This window comes from Gavia stellata, chromosome Z, assembly GCF_030936135.1.
Source record: "Gavia stellata isolate bGavSte3 chromosome Z, bGavSte3.hap2, whole genome shotgun sequence".
In the NCBI taxonomy this organism is placed as follows: Eukaryota; Metazoa; Chordata; class Aves; order Gaviiformes; family Gaviidae; genus Gavia; species Gavia stellata.
The window spans coordinates 60238011-60262658 of NC_082637.1; the positions used below are offsets into that span (position 1 = coordinate 60238011).

General features: G+C 35.2%; 1 protein-coding gene across 1 annotated transcript in view; it reads right to left on the reverse strand.

The window, feature by feature from the left end:
• The window catches only part of CHD1 (chromodomain helicase DNA binding protein 1), a 54700-nt gene that overhangs the window by 13922 nt on the left and 16130 nt on the right, over window positions 1-24648 (reverse strand). Inside the window, exons 3-25 of the mRNA XM_059834329.1 lie at window positions 21147-21351; window positions 20065-20169; window positions 19214-19281; window positions 16881-17030; window positions 16303-16580; window positions 14542-14767; window positions 13579-13679; window positions 13140-13318; window positions 12237-12364; window positions 11454-11670; window positions 10751-10840; window positions 9671-9861; window positions 8473-8661; window positions 8000-8162; window positions 6268-6420; window positions 5715-5786; window positions 4285-4434; window positions 3531-3679; window positions 3141-3237; window positions 2958-3053; window positions 1778-1954; window positions 1427-1587; window positions 94-135 (exon numbers count right to left, since the gene is read on the reverse strand). Coding sequence (XP_059690312.1) covers window positions 94-135; window positions 1427-1587; window positions 1778-1954; window positions 2958-3053; window positions 3141-3237; window positions 3531-3679; window positions 4285-4434; window positions 5715-5786; window positions 6268-6420; window positions 8000-8162; window positions 8473-8661; window positions 9671-9861; window positions 10751-10840; window positions 11454-11670; window positions 12237-12364; window positions 13140-13318; window positions 13579-13679; window positions 14542-14767; window positions 16303-16580; window positions 16881-17030; window positions 19214-19281; window positions 20065-20169; window positions 21147-21351 — 3387 coding nt within the window. The remainder of the gene's footprint in view (window positions 1-93; window positions 136-1426; window positions 1588-1777; window positions 1955-2957; window positions 3054-3140; window positions 3238-3530; window positions 3680-4284; window positions 4435-5714; window positions 5787-6267; window positions 6421-7999; window positions 8163-8472; window positions 8662-9670; window positions 9862-10750; window positions 10841-11453; window positions 11671-12236; window positions 12365-13139; window positions 13319-13578; window positions 13680-14541; window positions 14768-16302; window positions 16581-16880; window positions 17031-19213; window positions 19282-20064; window positions 20170-21146; window positions 21352-24648) is intronic.

Genomic DNA, 24648 nt, shown 5'->3' on the forward strand with positions numbered 1-24648 from the left:
TTTTCTTCAGCCTAAGGTTTCTTGGTATATTGTTCTAATTTCATGAAAACAAGGTTCCAAGTTGCTACACAAATAATAATCAAACAAGTTTACCTTTCAAGGGGGCCACCAAATTTCTTGTAACTCTTGATAAACCTAGTAACAGAAAATAATTTTGCCATTTAAATGCATGCTTAATTAACTACATCAGTTTTAAAATTGTATTAATACAATTATTAATCTTACTACAATGCTACATTGAAAATGGAAAAAAAAAAAAGTAGAGTAGGGCAGCTTAGGATATCCAGATAACCCAAACAAAGTCAGAGTTTTATTGGTTTAAGAACTGATGTAAATAAAACAATAGAAGGTACAATTTATTTCAGAAATTGCTTTATTAATTTCACATGACAGAAGATTCATCAATGGGATGTGTCTAATCATAAAAATTTTGTGTGGATCTACAGTAAATAAGAGATTTCAGACATTATGTTATGCCTTATATAGTAAAAAGAGCAATCTGCAACAGATGATTTGAAGATCTCGGAAAATGACATGAAAGATACTCTCTGTAGGAATGTGTAAGCGATGGAAAGAAACTGGAGATAGGCAGGATCGAAAGGAAATTAAATAAAAATAAAATAACTAAACCCAATTTTAAAAAAAGAAAGATAATTTCCTCAACTAACTAAAAACAATTTAAAAAAAAAGAAACGTAATTTCCTCAACTATCAAGGCCTCAAATTGCTAGTGCATGCACAAGAATAGCCTTGAAAAGTGTACGAATTTTCTGTGTTATTCAATGAAATGGAAAGGGAAAAAGAATCTTTGAAGTTATTTCTCTAACCAAAAATACTTTGAAAGCTTTACAGCATTTTAGAGAAATTATTGATGGGACCAAATATTGATGGGACCTGCTGTACAAGATTCAAACAGGATTTATATTTTTTTAGTTTAAAAAAGCATGATGTAACATTAATTCAATTACAGTGTCAAGAAGTTTAAAAATAAAACAAAATCCACTCAAATTTTTATAGTTGTCACCAAAAAAGATTTATATATTCTTTCAGCACTGTAGTTTTTAGATAAAGTGATGGCAACCAGATTATTTTGCTTGTATGTTAAAAGAAAAGCTCACCCACTGTAACAGCTGGTTTTTGAAATCACTGTCTTCATGAGTTGCAGGAATTAAAAAAATTTAAACAATCAAGAATATTTTTCAAACCTAAATTTATCCCTCATTAAAATGGATTCAAATTCTTGACATGACAGTTCACTATGTCAGCACCACAAAGTCCATAAGTTAAAACATTAAATGCCTAGAATAAACAAATTTCAAATAAATTCAGGAAAAATAAACTGCCTTCTGTACTTTCAAGCTCTATAATAATAGTAACAGAAAATTTGTCTTGTCCCTTTAAAATATGCATGTCCTCCCATATCTTACCGCCTTATCTCTGCATCACTAAATCCTTTAATATTTTCTCGAGGAATAGTTCGTGGTCTTCCACGTTTCTTTGGCCGTTTTCTTTCTGAGATGGAGTCACTATCAGATCCAGAGTATCTTCTGCTCCTACTGCGCCTCCCTTCACTTCCATTAAAGCTGATCTGGAATTTCAGAACAAGTAGTTCAAAGCTACATGATTAACAAACATAAGTAAAGTTTTACCTAGCCTGTCAAAATTATGTGTTCAGAAAAGGAAAACAAAAAACCCACCAAAACCCAACAACAACCCACAACAAACAAACTAAACTAACAGCAGCATAGAAGTACAAGTCAGTCAGAACAAAGAGACACCTGTTTTGCACAGTTTCTCATCCTTGGGAGCATGTATATTTCTTCAAGTTCTTTTTGTCTTTCCTCCTCTTCTATTCTTCGCCGCTGAACTTCCGGAATGATTTCTTCCCAATTTCGTGAATTTCTTTCTGGTTCCAACTCAATATCATCTTCATCCATATTGGAAAAGTTGGCCACCTTGTGTATCAGAATATAGGTATTTTCATCAAATCAATACATGACTTTATTTGAAAAAGACTGAGCAACTAATATTTTAGGAAAACAACGCTCTAGATGGTGTATTTTATGCACTTATATATTTTATGCACTTATATATATGCTATTGTTTTTATAATATACACAAAATTTATACATATAAAATGCTTCATGAAACAGTCTCTAATGAAAGTATTTTTATTCATTTATGAAACAGACACACACTCCATACAACATGGGTTAAGATGATGAGAAAAGATGAGAATCATCATCTTTTAAAAGCTGACTAATACAGATGCATAATGAAACACCTCCCCCATAGCTGTATGAGTGTTTTTTACCTTCCTCCAAAATAGGACTAACGACATTTAAATGCCCGTGTTAGTGTGAAACTATAATAAAATAAAACTAACCAAACATTAATACACTGTAGAAATCAAAATATGTTGCAAATGAACGATCAGCAGGAGGGCTATTTAATAATCTGCTGATTAAAACAAATCTGCTGATCTAAACAAAAAACATCATGCTTTGCATTTTTTTTTTTGCACCCGAATTCTAGTATGTTTAACTGATAACGCTTAAAATACCTGGCATTCAAGTTTACTTCATGGCTGAAAGCTATTTCTAGAAGTCATTGACTAAGAAATACAAACTTTATATTTTGCATTCAACGATACCACAGCTGCTTAACAACAAAAGCAGTAAATAAAACACAAAACTACCTGGAATTCTCATCATTAACGCATTCATAAATATGTCTTATTTTATTATAGGAAAATACATCATTTATTTTTAAATGTCTATACTGATGGTAGGTATCCTGTAGCGGTGAAAAGACATTGTATTAGAAAGAGATACAGAGTTAACTTACTGAGGCATCTATTTCATAACAACAAAGAGATGGATAGGTACACAAAAGAAAAATAGTACTGTTTATAAAGGAAAGTGTAATTATGGCAGGAGGGAGGGAACAGAGCAATACCTTGAACTGTGAAAGCAACTCATCTCCTACAGTTAATGGACCTGGCTCATTTTCCCGAGTTTCAGCTCTCTTCAAGATTTCATCTATATCCATTTCCTAAAAAAGACACGTTTCTCTTTACAGTGAAAAACTTCATACATCTTTCTGGTTATTTTATCTATCTAGTTCAGAAACACTACTTACCTGGGGCTCCTGTTCCTCCCCTTCAGGTTCTTTAAAAAGTTCCTCAGCACCGAACTTCAAAATCGCTGATAACTCCTCCTTATTAAAAGGTGTTGAGCTGATATACAGGATGTTTCAGGAAAAACATTTTATCTTAGTAAGCTGAAAAAGTTCTCTACAATCATGAGTCAATTAAGCTTTCTTTTTACTGATAATAAAAACTATATATATAGATATATTTTTAATCTATATATAATACGCAAATAAAAATCTACAAAGACAATATACTTTGCATCTTTACTTATTTAACCTTATTTTGCCTTTCATCAACCAAATAAAATGACTTACATTTTTACTTACTTGTCAAATATACTGAAGGGTAAATTGATATGGAAATAAATGCAAATATACCTTGAAGGAGTAGAGCCTGTATGTAGTACAGTTTTCCCTGTAGTGTCCATTCTCTGAATTACTAAATGATCTAACACCATCTTTTTCTTGGCTCTTTCAAGAATATCTTCTTCTACAGATCCTTTTGTGACTAGCCGATAAATATTAACCTATGTATATTTTAAAAAAAGCAAGCAACAACAAGAAAAAATCTTAGTCTTCACTACCTATCTTCTGAATTTATTGACTAGTTTCAAATATGAAATACTAGTTCAATCATGTTACCACAGATGCGCTTTACAGAAGCGTTTTAAAAAACTAGAGAAGTAAACTCTTAGATCTGTCTTTTTTAAACTTCAGTCATTTGGCACAAGCATTGCCACAGGCAAAACAGTCATATTTCCAATTATTACTCTATGTCTTCCACAAGAAAGAAACATGAAGAGAACTAAGAAATGTTTAAGCAATGGGGATGTGCCTGATGTAGCAGTTATTTTCTAGAATGACATGATGCCAATGAATGTGGGACAGACAAGCCCACAACACTTCTCCCTGTTCCATCCATATAACACAGCTGCCATATTATCTCTTCATACAGGGAGATTAAAAAAAAAAAAAAAAGAGTTAAATAAGCATTACTAACATTTTTGGACATACGCAGCAAGTGTTAATTATTCTTAAAAATACATGAAGACTGAATGGTGCAGAGACAGAGTGGACAGCTACTGTACGGAACCCTCCTTCAGGTCTGGGGCTTAAAGCTGAATGTGCATACCTGTTTCTTCTGTCCAATCCTATGCGCTCTAGCTTGTGCTTGCAGATCGTTCTGTGGATTCCAGTCAGAATCAAATATAACTACAGTGTCAGCAGATGCCAAGTTGATACCTAATCCTCCAGCTCTGGTAGACAGTAAAAAACAGAAGTCCTGAAATCATAAAATAAGGAATAATTTTATAAACAATAGTTGTGATATTCTTAACGGAACCAATATCACAATTGTTTATGCAGTCTGTGGTGCACACTACAATATCATAAACTACCAATTCCCTAACTGTTCTATAGTTAAAGCTTCCGTAAGTATAAAGCAAACTTTGATACGCTCAATGGAATGAGTCCTGAGAATTGTATTAGAAATTTCCACGTAGACCTTAGCTCATTAATGGCCAAAAAACCATGTGGAATGTTCTGAATTTTTAGGAAAGAAATAAAAAATAAAACATGATTTTGTTGTTGCACAAATGCATAGTTTGCCTCCACTTTTGAAATGCATGAAGTTTAAATTCTTCTTCATCTCTAAAAACTGTGCAGTGTAACTGCAAAGATTTCAGAATAAGGCAACAATGTCTATGCTAGAAATCTGAAACAGAAGTAACTTCTGTATTTAACAAATATCTGAAGTTTACATTGTGGAGTTAAGTCTTTCTCCCTCCATCATAGCAGAAACAAGCTCAGCAGCAAATGACAAATGCTGTCCTTCAATTACTGCTTTAAAAAAACCCCATACTAAAACAACCTCCCCTCCCCCAAATCTGCCAGTGTAGGACAAAAGATTTAAGCTGATCAAATATATGGAATGGCTTGCATATTAGGAATGCTAAATAAGCTACAAATCTTCCAACTCAGAAGAAAGAATCTGTAACAGGACATCTATATATTCACAGGTTGCTTACAAAGAATGGCTAGAAATCAGTTCTTCAGTATTTCTTCCAGGGTAAGTAAGTAGGTGGCAACAAATGAAGGTAACAGAAGCCATATTTGAAACAGTTAAAGATGGTTGTTCATGCAAGGGTATACACAAGTTAGTTCTGCCCATTGCCAAAGGATGTTTTTGATGCTAACTGCTTGTGTAAGTTCAATGCTCTTGTAAACATTGTTGGATTAAGTTCTACACAGCAACAAGGCTGAGGTTAAATTTCTGCAGCATTTATATAACAACTAAAATTACTTCGATAAAAAGAATTAGAGAAAAACATATTACAGCTACACAACTGATTAAATACCATTTTCATAAGTTACGTGTCTTCTGCTTAACCTCTTCTTAGAAAAAAAAAATTAGGAGATGTAAACCTTAGTCTCAGCAAAAACAATGAATTTTCAATCTTATTGATATATTCCTCACTTTTCTTAGCCTTCATTTTTTGTACAATGTTTTTTGTATTTCTTGGGAAAAAATAAAACAGGCTCCTTAGGAAAAAAATACCATACCTCTGATCCTTCTGCATTAAAATGATCCAGTGCTTGTTTCCTCAATTCCCCTTTTATTGATCCATCCAGCCTCTAAAGAGATTGTATACTACAGTTAAAAAGTAATTCTTACAGTATATTCAAAATCAGAGCAATTTGAATTCTCAACTGCCACAACTGTTATGTGAGGGGAAAAAAATAATGCAACACTTCACATAATTTTTTGATTCATCAATTTAATTTCAAAATATTATTTAGCCTATAACAATTGCTGGTCTTTTTATGGAAAGAACACTTTTTCTTATATCTTTTCGTAAGAAAAGTGGTAAAGATCACATAATCACAAAAAACAGGTGAGGTTGCATGGGACCTCTCGAGGTCATCCTATCTAACTCCCCTACTCAGGCAGGGACAGCTAAAACATGTTGCCCAAGGTCAGGTCCAGGAGGCTTTTGAACATCACAGAGGATGGAGATTCCATAATCTACAGACAACTTGTTTACTCAGAGTAAAGAAATGATTTTTGCTATATTCCAGACCAAAGCTTCTTGGCTGCTACTACCAAGATTCTTACCTGAAAGGGAAACTGACGATACTTCAAATACTCTGCTAGGATGTCCAGCATCCGCACCATCTGTGAGAAAATCAGAACTCTGTTGCCACGTTCTCGCAGACGAATCAGTAGCTTGTCAAGAAGGATTAGTTTCCCGCTGCTACGTATTAAATGCTACAAAAACCAAGAAATACATATTATAAAATAAGTTCATCTCAACACTAATACACACTGTAGTTGGTTAGACGTTCATTCGAAGATTGCTTTTTCTTTCTATTGCTGTGGAAAGAAAAAAAGGCAAATTCTGATATTCCTGAAGAATTTTATAGTTTAAAATGTGCATACAATATATAGTCTCCTAGAATTAAAAAAAAACAAACTAAAACACCAAATTCATGTGACCATAAGACAACACTGCTATATAAATTTACTAGTATGCAGTATTAACTGAGCATGAAAGTTTACTCTGATTTTAGTTTGGTTGATTCTAACTGAAATCAACAGGATTACTAACTCACATATTTTTAAAGCAAATGCATTGTTCAGTTCCCTTTTCTTAAGAAGTCATATTTTAACATCTTATCAAAACATGAAGTAAATATTTGGGCTGAAAAATTTAAGCAGTTATGATGTAGGCCCAAGTTCTTTTCTGCCAAGTAAAAAATAAAGTTTGGTAACGAATAAAATATAAGTGAGAAAAAAAAACCCCTATCTTAGTGCTACTGTCTCTTCACTTCCCATCTTTTGAAAAGAAGTAAGTACTGCTGCTTAACCCTCGATAAGTATTTTTAAACAAATCCTATCAATCAAGTTTCACAGGCAATATAAAGTGACAGGAATCTTGTTTGTGGTGCCTAACATTGTAACTCACCTAAAGCCTGTTAAGGCTTCTCAGCTCCATTGGGAATAACTAGAACAGAAACTCAAGTAAATGTGAAATTTAACGTTGAAAACGTTAGGCCTCTTTAGGTGAAGATGCTTGGGATAGAATTTTAGAGAATGCTAAATTTTGAGTTAGGTGCTTTTATTTCTTATGCCAGAAAGAGGGAGGATATTTGTCACTGCACAAACTAGTAGCTTTGGGAAGGTATTTAAATTATCAACTTGAAAGCTTACAGAAAATAAATTATCTTTAGAAACATTTATGTTGGTATAAACTGTGTCAACAACAACAGTCGTCTTATCTGTTGCTGTGCTTCTCAACAGTTTTGGTACAAATATTAGTTTAGCTTAAAAAAACCCAAAAAACCTAACAGACTGTCTTTGGTAGTCATTATAATTGTTTTCATTTGTAACTACAACAACAAAATCTGACTGAGCTTTGGATACTTGTTACTTTCATTTCCTTTCACTTTGGTTGTTTGCAGGCATACCCAGAACAGTATTTGATTATAAGAGAGTCTTAAAAGCATTCTGCAGATCACTTTCTGCTATGACATAGATTGCTGTTGTATTACCGCCAGTCACATGCATTTCCACTCCCATTACACTTAACTGCTTCGCTACTTTATTTTACTTAGGTTTAAAATAGGTCTCAAGTTTATTTTGCCTGAGAATACACAGCCTGTTTCAAACTATTTCCTTTTTACTTTGAATGTAATTAAAATCAGGGATATTTTATTTAGTCAATCATCTGTCAATTATTCAGTTCCAATTAAAAGACAAAAATCAATTCACTTACCTGTAAAAAGTGCTATTACAGATGCAAAACAGAACTTTTTTTTTTTTTTTTTTAATTCAAAAGTGACATTACCTGTAAGGCCTCCTGTTTATTATAGAATTCATTATCATCTGGTGATTTAATGAGGTAGCAATGGTTACAACACTTCTTGAGTTCCATCATGATGTTCAAAAAGCCTGACGTACTGCCTTTTGAACCTTTACTGAGGGCTTTATAATTCCTGGTTAAAATCCACCTACGATGCAAGATGTACAATATAAGTAATTTCTAACCATTATGTGGAAAGACAGATGTAAGCTCTCAAAATATAAACAAGCTAAAGAAATAAAGCAGCTCACAAAAGAATGTACTAACATGCCAAACAAAAGAAGCTACATGAACAGATATTAGACCAGTGTAATTCTTGAGCCCTTGCTTCATAGAATTTTACTGTTGTGAAACCCTAGAAGCCTCAAGTTCAAATGGCATTATAAAAACTATTATACTTCAGTAAATCACATGTAGGCATATCACTAAAGCAGCATAATTTAAGAAGTTTTTGTTACTTGTAATATTGCTTCTGCAATGCACTCATTTCCATCCTCAGAATTTGCTCAACTTTAGCAGGTAGAGACTTTTCTACATCTTTTTTAACTCTTCTCAGCAGAAATGGTTCAAGTTCTTTGTGAAGACTTGCATAACCATACTCTCTCCCTTTGCCATGCTCCTCTTCAAAATCTTCCCAGGAGGAAAACCTTCAACATAATAAAAATGAGTGCAAAATAGTAACATATTGTGAATAACCTGAAGAAGCAAAATTCAAGAGGAAAGATAACACAAACACAGAATGTGTATAAATACACCACAAGAGCACACACACATTTCGATTTCTTCCCCACTCCTTTCTGTTTAATTCATCCATTTCTGAACTTTCATCTCAAAAGAAATTCCAAATACTTTGCCTACAAACAGAAGAATGGAATTTTCCAAAAATGATTACAGAATGAAAACTACTGAATTTTAACTTCCCCAGTGGAAACCCAGTATTTTTCTTTTTCTGCAAGGATACTCACCTAGATGGTTGCAGAAATTCCATTAATACATTTCTCAAGAGCAGCATAAAAAAACAGCTGCATGGCTGGAAGGTGTGCAAAAGAACAACAGACTACTTAATGTACTTTTTTGCAGCTTGTATGGTCTAGCAGAAGCTTAACTATCCTCTGCACTAACAGATTAGGAGAACAGACTTTATGATCAAACGAAGAATGAGTACTAGACCATAGTGGCTTTGCTTGCAAGGTTCTGAAGAAGTCAGTACAATCCATAGCTCAAACTAAATGGAGCTATGTTGCAAACCATATGGGAAAACCAGCTATCTGACTGAACTACAGGATATTGGGCATCTTGGTACAAATTTGTTTTCATTAATAGTACTAACTCAGAAAAGATTCCATTCTATTTCCCCAGAGTAAATCCATATGGTCTTCCTCTTAGACTAAGATGAAGTCTTTTTTTCCAGCTTCTGACCCATACATAAATCCATCATTTTTGTGGACTGCTAAAATGGAAAAAGGTGACAACTGCTACTAGCGTTACTCATCAGGAGCAGCATGAAAAAATACATGCAGCTACTTTATACAGAATATTTAAATTACCTTTTAGTATGATTCCCTACCTTTATTGATTTTCAAATCACTACACTATTTCACAATAAGAAATTTGAACAAAAAATGTTAAAAAGAATAATGTAAAAGTCTTCCTTACTTTTCTGGCATGATGAAGTGCAACAAAGACCAAAGCTCTTTGAGGGAGTTTTGCAGAGGGGTTCCAGTAATAAGAAGACGATGGTTAGATTTAAAGTCTATTAAAGTCTTGTACAGAAGAGAGTCGTCATTTTTTAAACGATGAGCTTCATCAACTCCTATGAACGCCCAATTCAGACCACCAAGGAAGGACTTAAAGAAATGGAGGAGAGGGAGGACATTATACAAATAAACACATTGCACAATTTCCCACATTTTATAATCAAACTATAAACACCATCACTTTTTTGTTTATTTTAATAAAATATGCACAGCTGTATGTTTTTAGTACTAATAATGGCTTTTACATTTATCAGACTCAGCGAAAGGTTGTGCAAGCATCCCAAGAAAGTATAAATTAATTTAAAAGGAAAAAAAAAAGGCCAAAAGTCTGACCGACTTTTTTTTTCCCCCCCGTCATGTAAAAATTAAAAAAAAAGGAAAGAAAATCACTATTGACCTCTTCTTCCCAGCATGTACAAACAAATGAAGTAAAAGTGTTCTGCTTCTGGACTATCTATAAAAATTTCCATATACTGTTAGAAGGATTAACAATAATTCTGTGTGCTACCACTATGGAGGCAGTATTAATACATGTACACATACTACTGTATGCACAGTAACAAAGAAACACTATATGGGATTTCAAAGTTCTGTATCATGTTTGGGGCTAGGGGTTGGGTTCTTTTTCAGTTCCTTGATGGTGGGCTGCAAAGAAGTAGTGCCCTTGAAGATGGGAGGAGATTATTATAGTAATGAGAATCCCATGCAAACTGGAGAAAGAGAAGTGTTACCCACTTAAAATGGAAAAAGGCTGAAAGCCTCACCACACATACAGAAAATCTAAAAGTGCTTAACCCCATCCCCCCCTCAAAAAAATCCAAAAAACCCAAAAACCCAAGCCATGCACTGTCATACTTCCAAAAGCAAAAGCTATCATACTCTCCATAAATTTAATGACCCACAACTCAAATACATGCAAGGCTAAAGAGAGTTGTGCACTGAAGAAATTATTTTCATCTCCCTGAAGAAGTGTGATTACCTTATCCTTCAGCAAAATTTCGTATGTTGTTAGAAGTATGTTAAATTTTAATCGTTTGGTCTGTGGATGCATCCATTCATGAGTTCTAATCTACAAAAAGAATCAAGTGAACTATAAGCTTGAGAAAAAAAGTCTTGTTGACTTTAAGTACTGCAGCAATGTAAATATTTAATGACATACAATAATATGATCACAAAACAGAAGCACAACCTACTAACATACACAAGACTGAACTTCCAACCTGTCTAAACACTCAAAAAATACTTTGTTTAAACTTCTGAATAAACAGTAAAGAATTTCTACAAAACATTTTCTACTTTAATGGAGAAGATTACTAACATTCAAAAAACACATTAAGAAAACAAACCAACAACCTTTCAGGAAATAAATTAAGATCATGACTGGCTGGCTTACATATTTATTTTTACTATATCCACCTAAATAATCATATGACAGAAGATAATTTGTTTTCAAATGCAAGACCAACTTCTTAACCCCGTTCACTATTAAGCAGGAAGGAAATCTTTCACACACATTTATATCAGATCAAACTCTAAGCTTTCAATTTGCATCTTAAACACATAGCGTTTCAGTAAGTATTCACTCAGTCCTAACCAAAATATTTGACATTAGCAGAGGACAGGAATATGAAGTGAGTCTTGTTTATCTACAAGCCTGTCAAATGATAAAGAGAAATACTCACCATATTTCTGCTAGTTATATCTCCTAAGTAAACTACAGCATTCATCTGAGGAGCCCAAGTTTGAATTTCTCTTTGCCAAGACGTCAAGGTAGAAAGTGGCACGACCAGCAAGAAAGGCCCATACAATTGATGTTCATGAAACAGGTAGTTCAGAAAAGAAATTGTTTGTATTGTTTTACCCAGACCCATTTCATCTGCAAGAATACAGCTATTCCCTCTAAAAAGAAAAATTGGGAGGGGTGTAGAGAGGGAGAGGGGTTGGACAAGAAAAAATTATCATCTTTTGAGCATAAAAACCACTCATACAACTTTTCAAGATTTTGAAACTATGCATCTTGAAGAATTTTATTTCCATTGTTTTTCCACAAAAAAAATTTCCAACCCCTTCCCATTTAATACTTGAATTAAATTAACAAAATTAATAAAAAACCTGCAAGTATTCCTCATTAGTCTAATTTCAAAAGTATAACACTAATGTTCACATTTCAGAAGAGTTTGCTTTGGGTTTTCTGGTTTTACTGTTTTAGGTTTGTTTGCTTTTTAAAAATACGACTTACTCCCACACGAAATTAAAAGCAAAGCAACAACAGAGCTTAGCTGTTTTTTGAGAACAGCCATGGAATGCTAAGCTCTGGTACTAGAGAGAAAACCCACTCCCCTCAGATCTCTACTTTGAGCTTACTGTAAGAAACCCTCCGCCTTCAAAAAAAAATACAGAAAAATCAAAGTTCTACAAATGCTTACAATTTACAAGCAGAAAAACTAATTTCAGACTATACTTACTTGCACCATGAGTGAGCAAGCCAATTCAATCCATTTAACTGATAATCTCTTAACTCTAAGCTTTCATGTCCTCCAATGTAAGATGGTTGCTTCTTTAGTGCAACAAACCTTGGTCTCTGTTTTAGAACCTGTCAAAAGCAAATTGATCATCAGCCCTACTACTGACTACAGTATATATTACTATATATCATTATTACTATTCTGAACAACCTTGAAAAATATTTCATAGTATGTATCTTATCTCCGGATTCATACAAGATTTTCACATTTTTAACTATCACAACTGATACAGTGGCTTGAACCTGGCCGGCTGCTAAGCCACCACCCAGTTGCTTACTCACTCTCCACCCCAGCAGGACAGGGGAGAGAATTGAAAGGGCAAAAGTGAGAAAAACTTGTGGATCAAAATAAAGAGCTTACTGGGTGAAGGAAAAAACCCCAACCAACCAAAACAAAAACCCACAACCAAAAAAACCCCATGAGTGACAGAAAGGGAGTCACACATTAACTCACCAGCAGACTGTTGACTGGCAAGTCTCCAAGCAACAGCCACCTTTGAACCCCCTGCTCAGCCCACCCAGTTTTATTGCTAAGCATGACATTAAATGGCATGGAGTATCTCTTTAGTTAGTTGGGGTCAGCTGCATGGGCTGTGTTCCCTCCCTGCCCCTTGCCATCCCCTAGTCTACTCATGGCAAGGAGGGCACAGCAAGAAACAGAGAAGGCCTTGAGACACTGTTAACAATGCGTTATCAACACTGTGTTATCAGCAATGCGTTATCAACACTGTTTAGGTCACAAATCTGAAACAGGGACCCTACAGGCTGCTACAAAGAAAATTAACTTCATCACAGCCAGACTCAGTAAAACTGATCATAAATCCACTGCAAATTACAAACTCACCTTACAGTCCTTAAAGGGAGTGGTCTTGGATTGATTTCTGCTAAAGTACTCATCGATACGTGCCTGAAACTTTTTGGCAATGAGAGCACCATCTTCCCAGCTACATTCTGAATAAGGCAGACCCTGCCATTTGCAATAGTAGTCTGGATAACCAGCCGCTGATTTCTGATTTGAATGAGCTGCAGAAACACACCAGAGATATCTGATCAGCATTGTATTTCCGTATCTTAAGAAAACACTAATTTTAGGTAGCAAGACAACATAAGCTAGCTTCATAGCACAGACAGTATGACAACTTTTCTCTTTATCCGAAGTTTTGTTTTGGATTAAAAAGCTAGTGAAATTAATATTCTAAATTTCTTAACTACAAAAGTAACATATAAGCAGTGAACATACACAATTCTCAACACTGTTTTCTGTCTGCAAATTTGTAACATACCGATTATTCTTTCCACTATCTGATATTGTTTGTGTAGATCATCTGTAAGCTCCTGCTGGCAGTTGTAATATTCCACATCTTCCGGAGAAGCATTTTTCAGCCTGTAATGCGAATTAATTTACAACACTTACTACACTGTATAGTTCTAAAACTGAGAAAATTTGGCAACTCTAAAGCTCTGAATGTAAGCATCACAGAAATGTTGCTTAGAGAGCTTCTTTGAAGGGAAAACTTCAAAATTCCTACTAATTTGTTGCATTGAGGCCTAGGTGCCTCATCATTAATGACTGAAAATGCTTATCAAGAGACACAACTACTACAGCTACAGGTCACCCAGCTAGTATGCAGCTAATTCAGAATACCTATTGTCAACAATAAGTAGTGTACTTTACAGGGTATTTTCATGCAACAGTATTCAGGGTGGCTCACTCTGTAAGAATCCATCTTATGATTAAGTTGCTGAAAATCCCACCAGTATTCATTGATTATTTTAAACATACTAATAAAATTGGACTCTAAAAAGATGATTTTAAAATGTATGGATTTCTTCAGGTTTTTGTTCTCAAGCTTGAACCTCAAGTTTGAGCCAAGAAAACTGAATTCTTCAAAGTAATATGGAATGGCTAATGCACGAAGAAAACATTAATCTCTGCAGCGATTCCTGCAAAACTCTGATCAAAGTATAATGACAAAATTAGTAAAAGGTATAATTCATTATTTATTTTTAAACACTACCCATTGTGTTAAAACCCCATTTATAAACACACACACACTAAAATCAGGCTCAGAAGACTATCTTACAGGAACACGTTAGGGAGGCTTCAACTTTTAAAATCTTTGTCTTCCTGTTGCATAGACACTTGAAATTATGCTCTCAAAAAGAGGTGCAGGTCTCAGAAACACAAAAGAACATCTACATTGTTACAAAATAAATATTGTGGAAGTCTACATGAAAATATTCACCATCGTTTTGTTTCCTGATCCTTTTTCTTATAGTTGTCCAGTTTCTTCATTCCTTTAACATTTTGTTGCTTCAGTGTTTCCTCAGTTTCCCAAGTGTTATGGATGTGTGACCAACCTTTCCATTTAATAAGGTACTGTATTTCTCCTGCCTCCTTCGACTTTTCAAACCCAGCATTTGGGTCACCATCTGCCTCAACTGCATAAATGGTAGTTGCAGCTCCCGTGGCTGAGAAAGAAACCACATTATAAGCCTTAATTGTGCGTTGTCCTAAGTTAACCAGTAAGAAATGTAGTGTAGAAAGCAATTACTGATACTTTTAGATGAGCATATACTTGACTAGTATCTACAGCTCTCATGTCATTACTCTTATTTGAACCATTACAATGTAGATTCATTAACACATGCACAAGTAGTCAAAAGAGAATCAAAAAAGCAACCAAAACTTCACCTAATGTATAATATCTTATCTTTTCTCATGAGAATTCTCTTTGCATGCCTAGTTTTTAAAGTGATCATCAGGGAACATTCCACTAACACTGCTTGTCATCTTCTCTTGTTATATTACTCTCATCTCTGAGCATCCAAAAGACATCTGACTTTATTTGTGGTCAGCGTTGAGACATCAATAACCTACCACCAGGGGATACTATAAATCTATTTCTTCCTAAACATGTTTTACTACTGTTTCTGCCTTTGTTCTCTTACCTGAGAAAATTTTTAATTAAGTACAGCCTGTATCACAGCTGAAGCATACTAGCAGCAAGCAACAGGCTCATTTCTGTAAGGACAGCCAGGTAAGGAAATGAGCCCAGCAAGCTGCAGGGACCAGATGAAGCAACAGAGAGTAGCAACAGCAAAAGACAGCACAAGCAGCAACATCATCTGGACAGGAAGAATATAAGCAGCTTAATTCCAAAGGCTTTGACCACAGTAGTAACACTATGCATTGGAGCAGGATATGCTAGAATTTGGGACAGCATGGGAGAAGAAAGTTGAGAGGATGAAGAGTGCAAATTCTGAGATGGGTCAGAAACTTTAGAAATCAGGTATATCTAATGGAGAAAGGTAGGTCTGAAATGCCAGAGGCCCTGGGTCTGGGGGATTTTTTGTGTTTGTTTTTACAATTAGAATCCTAATTTACAGACTCAGAACACATAAGCAGAACTGCTAGATACCGCATCCTATTATTGCTGGAAATATGACACACCTACCACTATTCACAAAATACTTTCAAGAGTTCACATGCAAGTGCACCACTGAAATTTTAGATGCATTCTGTAGTCATTCCACACATTGCACTGTATTGAAACAATTTGTACAGCAATAACTGAAATCATAACCTCAGTGGTTCAGTCTTGAGACCACCATCTTTCAGGGTTCAGGTTACTAGTCAGCTCTCCTATCTAGTCCACTTTCTCCACTCCACTGTATATAAGTTATACTGATCAAGTATCACCAAACTGTACGAACAGTGGTGTAACAAGATGGTATGCATTTATGCAATATGGAGCTATCTTCCACCTTTTATTTTCTACTTAGGTATGCAATTCTTCTACATTTTATTTTGCAACACTTAGAAGGGACTTTAAAAGGGAACACCCTTATGAATATTAAAGACAAAACAAAATGACTTTTTGGTAACTTTCAAATTATTGCTGTTTATAAACCTCACAGGTGACCTACAGCTCAGAACATTTGCTGAAGTTGCACCACAATGCACTCCAGGACCTTAAGAACACCGACAAAAAAAAAAAAATTACCTCCTTTTCGGCCAATTCGACTATCCATGAACTTCTCTATAGTTTCAAATTCATCTTCTTCAGTTTGTGGGACATCTTCTCCACAAACTTCCAGCAAATCATCAGAATCTGTCTTGGTTTCCTCAGCTTCTTTGTAACTAACATTGACTGTTGCCTGGCGACGAGATCCTCTCTTATCATAATCATCATCATCTTCCTCTTCTTCCTCCTCGTCCTCTGATGAATCAAGTTGCCTCTTTTTTGGTCCTGCACTCTTTTTCCCACTTTTTGGCTTAATTCTTGAAGACAGTAAGATATGACATAACAATGATGTTTCAACAGGGACAACTACAGATCTTCTGTATTGCTTTCTGAATACATGTATTTCATGAATGCTCAGTTACTCCACTTTCAGTTACAACAGACAGGAAAAGGTATTCACTAGGAAGCATTACCATATTAATACCTTATGTAGCTTTAAAAAAAACTTCATTCTTTTTTAATAAGCATTAATGTTTTCATTCACATGTATAGCAGTAGTAAATACTCAATTGTTTATTAGAAATAGTACCAGAGTATCCAAATGCCTGAATTCTTACCTGCTTGGAGGTTTCCGGCTTTTGACCTTGTTTTTTGGCTCATAGTCAGATTCACTCTCTTCACAACTGCTTTTCTCCCTATCTTCCTCTGATTCAGAATCGGAACCAGTTCCCGATACCGACCCTGATCCCGACATTTGCCAGTCTTCACTGTACATATTGAAAGACAAAAAAGTCACTTACATTGTTGGGGTTTTCTTTGGGTTTTTTTGGGGTTTTTTTTTTTGTTGGTTTTTTTTGTGTGTGTGGGTTGTTTTTTTTTTTTATGTCAGGTATTCATCCACAGTTATTTCAGCTGATGAGACAGAAAATTGTCATCAATGAGTAATAGATAAGTAAAAATGTCCAACGGCTTCAAAGGGAGTTGGACTAAATTTTCTGTTATCAAGAGATAGGTTTAAAATCTGAAATGAAACAAAAATCTGGATTTCTATATAAATTTCAACATGAAGAAATGAGATAACATGAAATTAAGAAACCAAAGCACTTAAATATTTGTCTTTCCAGTTAGACTTGTTATCAGAACTTACACATGCTCAAATCATAAAGCCCTGTCATGTCATAGTCTGGAGAGTCCCATACTGCCTAATGCCTACGGTCCCTGTGGCCCATCTGAAGAATCAGCAGTAACTTTGGCACAGGAATCAAAAAATAATAGAGGCAGATTTGAGAAACGCCCAGAAAAACTTGGATTGCAGCAACCTATGAGTGGCACAGGCTCCCAAAAGCTCCCACTGAGCTCCAGATGAGTGCTTCACAACCAGGCAAGATACTATGAGTAAGACACTTGTGACAGAGCAGCAGGATCTCCTTATTCCTGCTTAACTGAGATGATCTACTTTGCAACAGGAAAGATGTACCTGCTGATGAACAGTATCTTGCTTCAAACTTGGACTTTAGACAGGCAAATTTGATCTTAATAGCTTCATGAAAAAGAAAGGAAAAAGAAGTCTGGTATACATTACTGAAACATCGCTAAATAAACACTAACATCAGGTTTAGGTTTACTTGACCAAGGTGCTAAAGCAGTAGTAATGTTCATTAAAGTTGGAATACTACCAAAAAATCTCTTCCTTAAATTTCCAATCAGGAAGCCTAGGAATCAGTGCTTTCATCCCTCTCTTCTCTCTTTTCTGTCTTCCAGGACATCGGGTCCTGAAGGAAATTACATTCCCATTGTTCCAGTCATCCGAGAGAAATACATATATGTGTCTATTTTACAGACGGCACACAGCCAATGGTACAGAATGTCTTATTAAAATACTTTTTCTGCAAACAGTGAATTAAAAAAATAACAACACAAATCCATGTCCTGTATTTATTTCGAAATTTAAAAAACACATATAAAGCACCATCCTCTCAGGCTTGATCATGTACCAAGCTCTATATTGAGAAATCTCCAATCTGCATGTCAGATAACAACTGCAGACATACGTGTTCAGAAGACCCACAGGAGAAAAATTCAAGCACTGGACATATGAAGTGATTTGGTTACGGGTTCCTAAACTTAAATATCCTTCCTGTAACAGAGTATGCTATTAGATGCAATCAAATTCTTAACTAACAAAGGACTGTGAGTAACAGCTCATTGCTAGAAAAGTACTATTTTGCATCATTACCGGGGGTTTTTTTGCCCCCCTTTTTTTTTTCCAACTATCATTTCTTTAAGATATTATACTGGCAACCCTGAACACTGACGTGGTTCATGAATTGGGAGAAGAGAAATGATAGAACAGTTGAATTTCTACACACCATTCACAGAAAACACAGGTCACTGGCTCTCACTGCCACAATAACAACGTATAATCCTTTTCACAACCTTTTTGATCTATCACCTAGAGGGAGCTTATTTTCAGTTAAAATTCTTTGCTAGTCAATAAAGTTAATTACTGTCAGAACTATAATAACTTTTAAACATGTCAGAGGGAAAAAAACCCCACAAAACCCAAACAAAAAGAATTTGGCATTAACTAAGGGATTCTAACTTAAAATTGTTGTGAGACAGCCAACTCAAATAGTCACCCATTTCTGCAAGAATTTTTAGGGAGGGCCTTCAGCTCAGAAATAAACTGCAACAAAGTATTTTTAAAATAAAAGCACTGATGAATGTTTTTGAACAATCCTGCAGACTCTTTTGCTCAGAAATTAATAATATATAGATGTTACTTAGAGAGTTTATTTTAACTATTCCAAAATGTTTATCAAAATCAGAAACACAAGATCAAGATTAATTAAAAAGGGAACTTAAGCATTTAACGTGTGGAGAAATGAAGCATGAATGATAAGCGTGTCACTATGACAAAAAAATTATATTACTTATGAAAATATCTTACTCTTTATGTTTTTTCTTCTTGGTTTCACTGGATGAGTCATCTGCAGAATCTTCACTACTTGATGAGTCCTGCAGGTGGAGAAAAAAAAAAAAACAAAACCAATTCATTATCACAAAAATAATGAAGTACTTCTAACATTAAAAAGATAAATCAGCTCCCACTTTCAAACTGGAGGCATATTATTCATGTTTTTACCGTCTTCATCCCCCACAATGTACCTGTTAATGCAGAATGACATAAGGACTCCTATTGTTTTTGTATTTATGCATCTACAAATACATTGTGCCAGCACAGCTCTAGAGAACATCTCAAAATCCCTGTCTTAAAAAATAACCATTGTGCCTACGTAAAACCAGTCATGGTTTAAGCTGCCCCAAGTTAATCAAGATGATGGTTCTATCAAAACCTAATAAAATCTCCTACCCCCTGGAGCTTTCCCACCTTCCATATTCTTTCACATTTAACACCAGTTTAAGAAAATTCTGAGAATAGCATGTTTCTTCTTTCTCTATATATTTGAAAAAATATTTTAGCATTTTTATCTGTCTTCACAAAACTCAAGAAGCCAAAAATACAATGCAAGTCAGTACTGTGTGCCCATACATCACAGAATATCTATCTAAAAACACCACATAATCAAGGCTGCTATAATTCTGGCACAACTCACTTGATAACAAGTAACTAGAGAGATTTTTACTTTGCAGAAATGTCAGTTATTTGAGTGTTAGTTTTATAGACTAAAACCAGACTTCTACGCACACTTTGAGAATATATCTTGGCTCTACCCAATTTTCTTCTAACATATGAGACAGGCATGTTTACATTTTAAAAATCTAAATTATGTTATTCACCTCTTCCGAACCACTGTCTGATGAAGCTGCCTTTTGTTGTTGCTGTTGCTTCTTGAGCACTGCTGATCTTTGCACAGCAAGTACACTTGGACTAGATTTCCAAAACTGAACAGGAACAGAGATGCAAGAGTCAGTTAAACATACTGAAAGTCTCCAGTTTACCACATATTTACTTTTCCTGAGTAGCATCACTATTAAGACTGATCTTAAAATTTATCAATTAAAAAAATTCACTGCAAAATACTGTATGCACTAATAACATCAGACAGCTTTTTAAAGTAGGAAGATTCCTGCAGAACAGAATGTTATACAGTAAATGCTATGACAATTTCTACAGCATGTTTAACAATAGTTGTGTAGGTATTGTTAAAACATTTTAAAAGTACATTTTTAAACAGACCCAGATAAATCCTTTCACACTACTTAGCTGATAGGTTTTTCTTTCATACAGTAACACTGAAGTACATGAAAAAAAATAATAACAGAATCCTTAACAGTCTTCAATTCCTGTGGTAACTTGTGGCTACCTTTCATGTATACGGTCTACCACCCCAATTAAGTCCATGTAACACAGGAGAATGCAGGTAATTTTGGCCCACTTAGAGATTTCTAAACACCACTTTTTCCTGAATTTATCTGACTCACTGATAAAGAAAGCCAACTGGTTGTAAGCTTGAAATTTTTACACAATCATTTATTGATACAAGGAAACTAAGCATTAGAGAAAGAACGTAAAAAACAGAATTTCAGAAATAACAACATTACATGTGCCTTTGTCTTCCATAAGTTCCAGTAAACTTGTGTATGCTTCTGCATGATGAAATTTAGGTAACCATTAACTCAAAATACTTACAAATGTGAGAATTCAATTCAAGTACTTATGCATGAGAAACTTAGCCCAATGTTTAAGACAGTTAAGCACATGTATTCAGTAACCTAGCCAAGTTAAAAACACTAATTAAAAACACTTCATTATCTCTTTTTATTTTTTTTAAATTAAAATGGCTCTTGAAACTAACTGCACAGAATGACTTTTTCAGTAATTTTTTCCCCCACGAAGGGTTCATTTATGTTTTGTTTACCTCAGATCCATCAACTTTTGGCGGTTTAGCTTGAATTTGTTTCTTCTCTCTAGATGTGTCAGACTCTGATTCTGACTGAGTGCCTGACTCTGAAGCAGAGTCAGAGTCACTGCTGCCTGACTGGCTGCTGCTTCCATCACTACTGCTTCCAGAGCTTGAACCAGATCCAGAACCTGATACTGACCCGGAATCGTCATCTGATCGGCTGCAATGAGAAGTTAGTAGGATATTACACGATTGCCAAGGTAACAGGATTAAAAGAAAAAAGTTGCCCAAGCTTCACCTATAAATTAATTGTTAAGTTAGACCAGACAAATGGCTAGCACACAAATGGATGCAGTTGATTACCTAAGTTGAAATTAATAAAGTTAAAAATAAACAAGAAATGAGAATTCAGCATGTAATCAGATACTCTCTGCGAAGCCTAAGAAAAGCAAGATAAAGCAAGAACATTCAAATTAATATGGAGGAGTCAAGCAACGGAAATAAAAGTGATAGAAATGTTTCTTACCCATGCAGGCTTTCCACTCCCAACCCTTCAAAATCCCTGTTTAGCTCCATCAAACCCCATATTTACATATACACCTCTCAACAGTTAAGTCTACTCCACAAGGACCTGTCCAACTAAAATATAAAAGGTTGTTTTCAATCTTTATACACAGACCATGTTTTTCTGTTAAAATAGGAGCAGTAAAATTCCCCATGCAGACAACTCTGGATTTGTCACTGATGGTATGACTTGTGCCAAGGTTCTTTCCTTGGCATGTACTTGAGCTGCCAGATTATTCCACCTGTATATTAATTTTACACCAGATTTAACATACTTAGAAAGCACAATATTTAAAGATAAATATTTATTTTAGGACCATTCAAAAAAAACTTAGAAACATTTGGTTTTCTACAACAACTTCACAAAGTATCTGAGTTAAAAGATTCCTCCTTAGGTTAATACTACCATATTTCAAAGATATCATGAGAAAAAACATTGGAATCACACCACCACAAAGCAAAATAATTTCAAGTTATGTACACATTGACTGCAAATGCTTAAAAAAACCCAGAGTAAACATGAAGACAGAATCGAAAATGATAAAACCAAAAGCTGGTATCAAAATGTAGCCAATCTCTGCCAGCACAATTCATCTATCTGGCTGACAGCCCGCTGGAGGTGGGGGGGGAAAGAGGGCAGACTGATCTAGGGCAGAGCCCTAGAACATACTTAATTGACAACATTTTAAAACCACAAAACAAAGCAAAATTGCTCCTCTTTCTGCTTTTGCTAACACCAACAAAACTGTACCAGTATAGAAATGAAGTTATTCACAAACAGACTCCTGTAGACTGAATAAGCCATCTGCATCTGTCAACTTTGAAAGAAAGAGAAAGAAACAGACCATGGTGAAGCTTCCTTGTTCTGAAGGGAGAGATACAGAGAAACACACTGCTGCTGGGTTTCCTTGCACATGCTGAGAGGAAAACTGGGAAGCAACAAGGCTGCTCCCAAACTTCCTATTTCTGTCATCAAAGGCTTGTTTCAGGCATGGTGCTATAATGCTTATCTGATTTGCCAAATAAAGCAGGACACCCGCTACAGAATATGACCAGAGTTTAAACTGTTTACCAGAACTTAATGGTACTCCATGACGATCTTCTGAAGAGATTTTAATTGTAGTAGTGTCCTTGTACACAAATGTTACCTTACCTTTAACGCTGGGTAAAATCAGACCATTATAAACCAACAGCATTTCTCAGCACAGCAAAGTGCCATAAGTGAATGTCAGAGGGACTGTGGAAGACAGCACTAACTATAAAGAAATAGAAGAAAATTCAGCATAGAGAAACCTTGAGACACAAGTAAATACCAACCAGACAAGTCCCAGTGACAAAAAGCCACCAAAAATGTCTAAACCCTATGTAACCTTGGAGGAGGGGAAGGGAATCAAATACTTCCATGCAGGACAAGGCTTGCTCAAAGTGGGCAATAAAAATGTGCATTACCAAATCTAAAAAAGATGCAAACCACTAAGCCATAAGAATGGTAATTAAGCTAGCTTTCCATGCAGCAGTAAAATATTTCATACACACTACTATAGTGCTAACCATAGGTTCAACTGCACATAGAGCCAGAGGCAACCAAAACAAAGTACCTCTTTTCTAAGGTAGCATGGGAAAACTGACACTGGAATAAGCCATCTTGGTCAAACAACTGGCCAACATTACAAGAAACATGTAAACCAGCTATAGGAAAGAATGGTGGAGAGACCAAAGGAGAACAGCAAGCAAACAAAAAAATCCAATTTACTTAGATAAGTAAGCAAAAATCAAGTCAGTCAGATTCACAGTTGATGGGAAATTTTAAGCTGTTTGATCTTCTTCAACACGTGAATTAAATGGTAAATTCAAAAACAAAGGCACTGAGATAGGAAAAAAAAGATCTAGTAGATAATGCTAGTTGCTCTGGGGTGGGATGCAAAAAACCCAATTAATTCCAGATCTTTTTCTTTATGAAGAGATCAGCTAGCTATCAGCTAAGGTCTCCGTTACGTAATACCAACCTGTAAACAGATGTGGATCATACAATATTCAATATTCAGACAAAACACATAGACTCTTTAACTTGCCAACTAGCTCTCAACAAAGCTGGGAGTCTGGGAATGAATTCCCATTAGGCTTAAGAGCAGGATCAGCAAAGAAAGTGCTATTTCATGAACACTGCTTCCCAGAATAGATTGGCCCGATTTAGACAAGAGCAGACTAATACAACCCAACTGCCTATCAACTAACAGTAACATCTGACAAGACTAAAAATCTTAAAGTCAATGTTCAAGCCCACTACTAATAAGTGCAAGACTACAAAACAAACCTGCAGGCAGAAGTAAAAGGGATGGGGAGAGAAAGAAAGGAAGTTACAAGAAACAAGAAGAAATAACAAGTAACGTTCACCACAACTGATTTAGGGCTGCCCTAATGATAGCATGTATGAAGGACAATGCAGGACCACTACTGTAGACTACCAGCTAATTGGTACACAGAACAGACAAAAAAAGAAAAAGAAAATTTAAAGGCTGTAGTATCAATAACATCTTACTAAGCTCTCTTAACCCACAGTGTTAATCAGCACAACAAAATGGGAAAAGACAAACTGACTAGCAGCAAATAATTTTAAAACTAGGGAAACAGCAAGGACTTGCTAAAACTTTTATCTAATCTTAAGATGCTACAGCAGTATTCATACATGCATAAAAAGAGTTTGAAATTAACTCGTAAAAAGCACTATAAGAGTTCAAGCATACAAGACTAGTCTATGTTGGGTAGAGCTTATTTCACTCTACTCATCCAAATTAATACAGATGTGTGAAACTACACTAGTTTCTGTCTGTATACCTCCTCATGTGCACCACATACTCCCAGAGGTCTTGATGCAACTACAGCGCATACAAAAAAATAGGTAAGACTAACAGGTGTGACAGGACAAGTAACTGATAGGCTCTGAGGACTACCA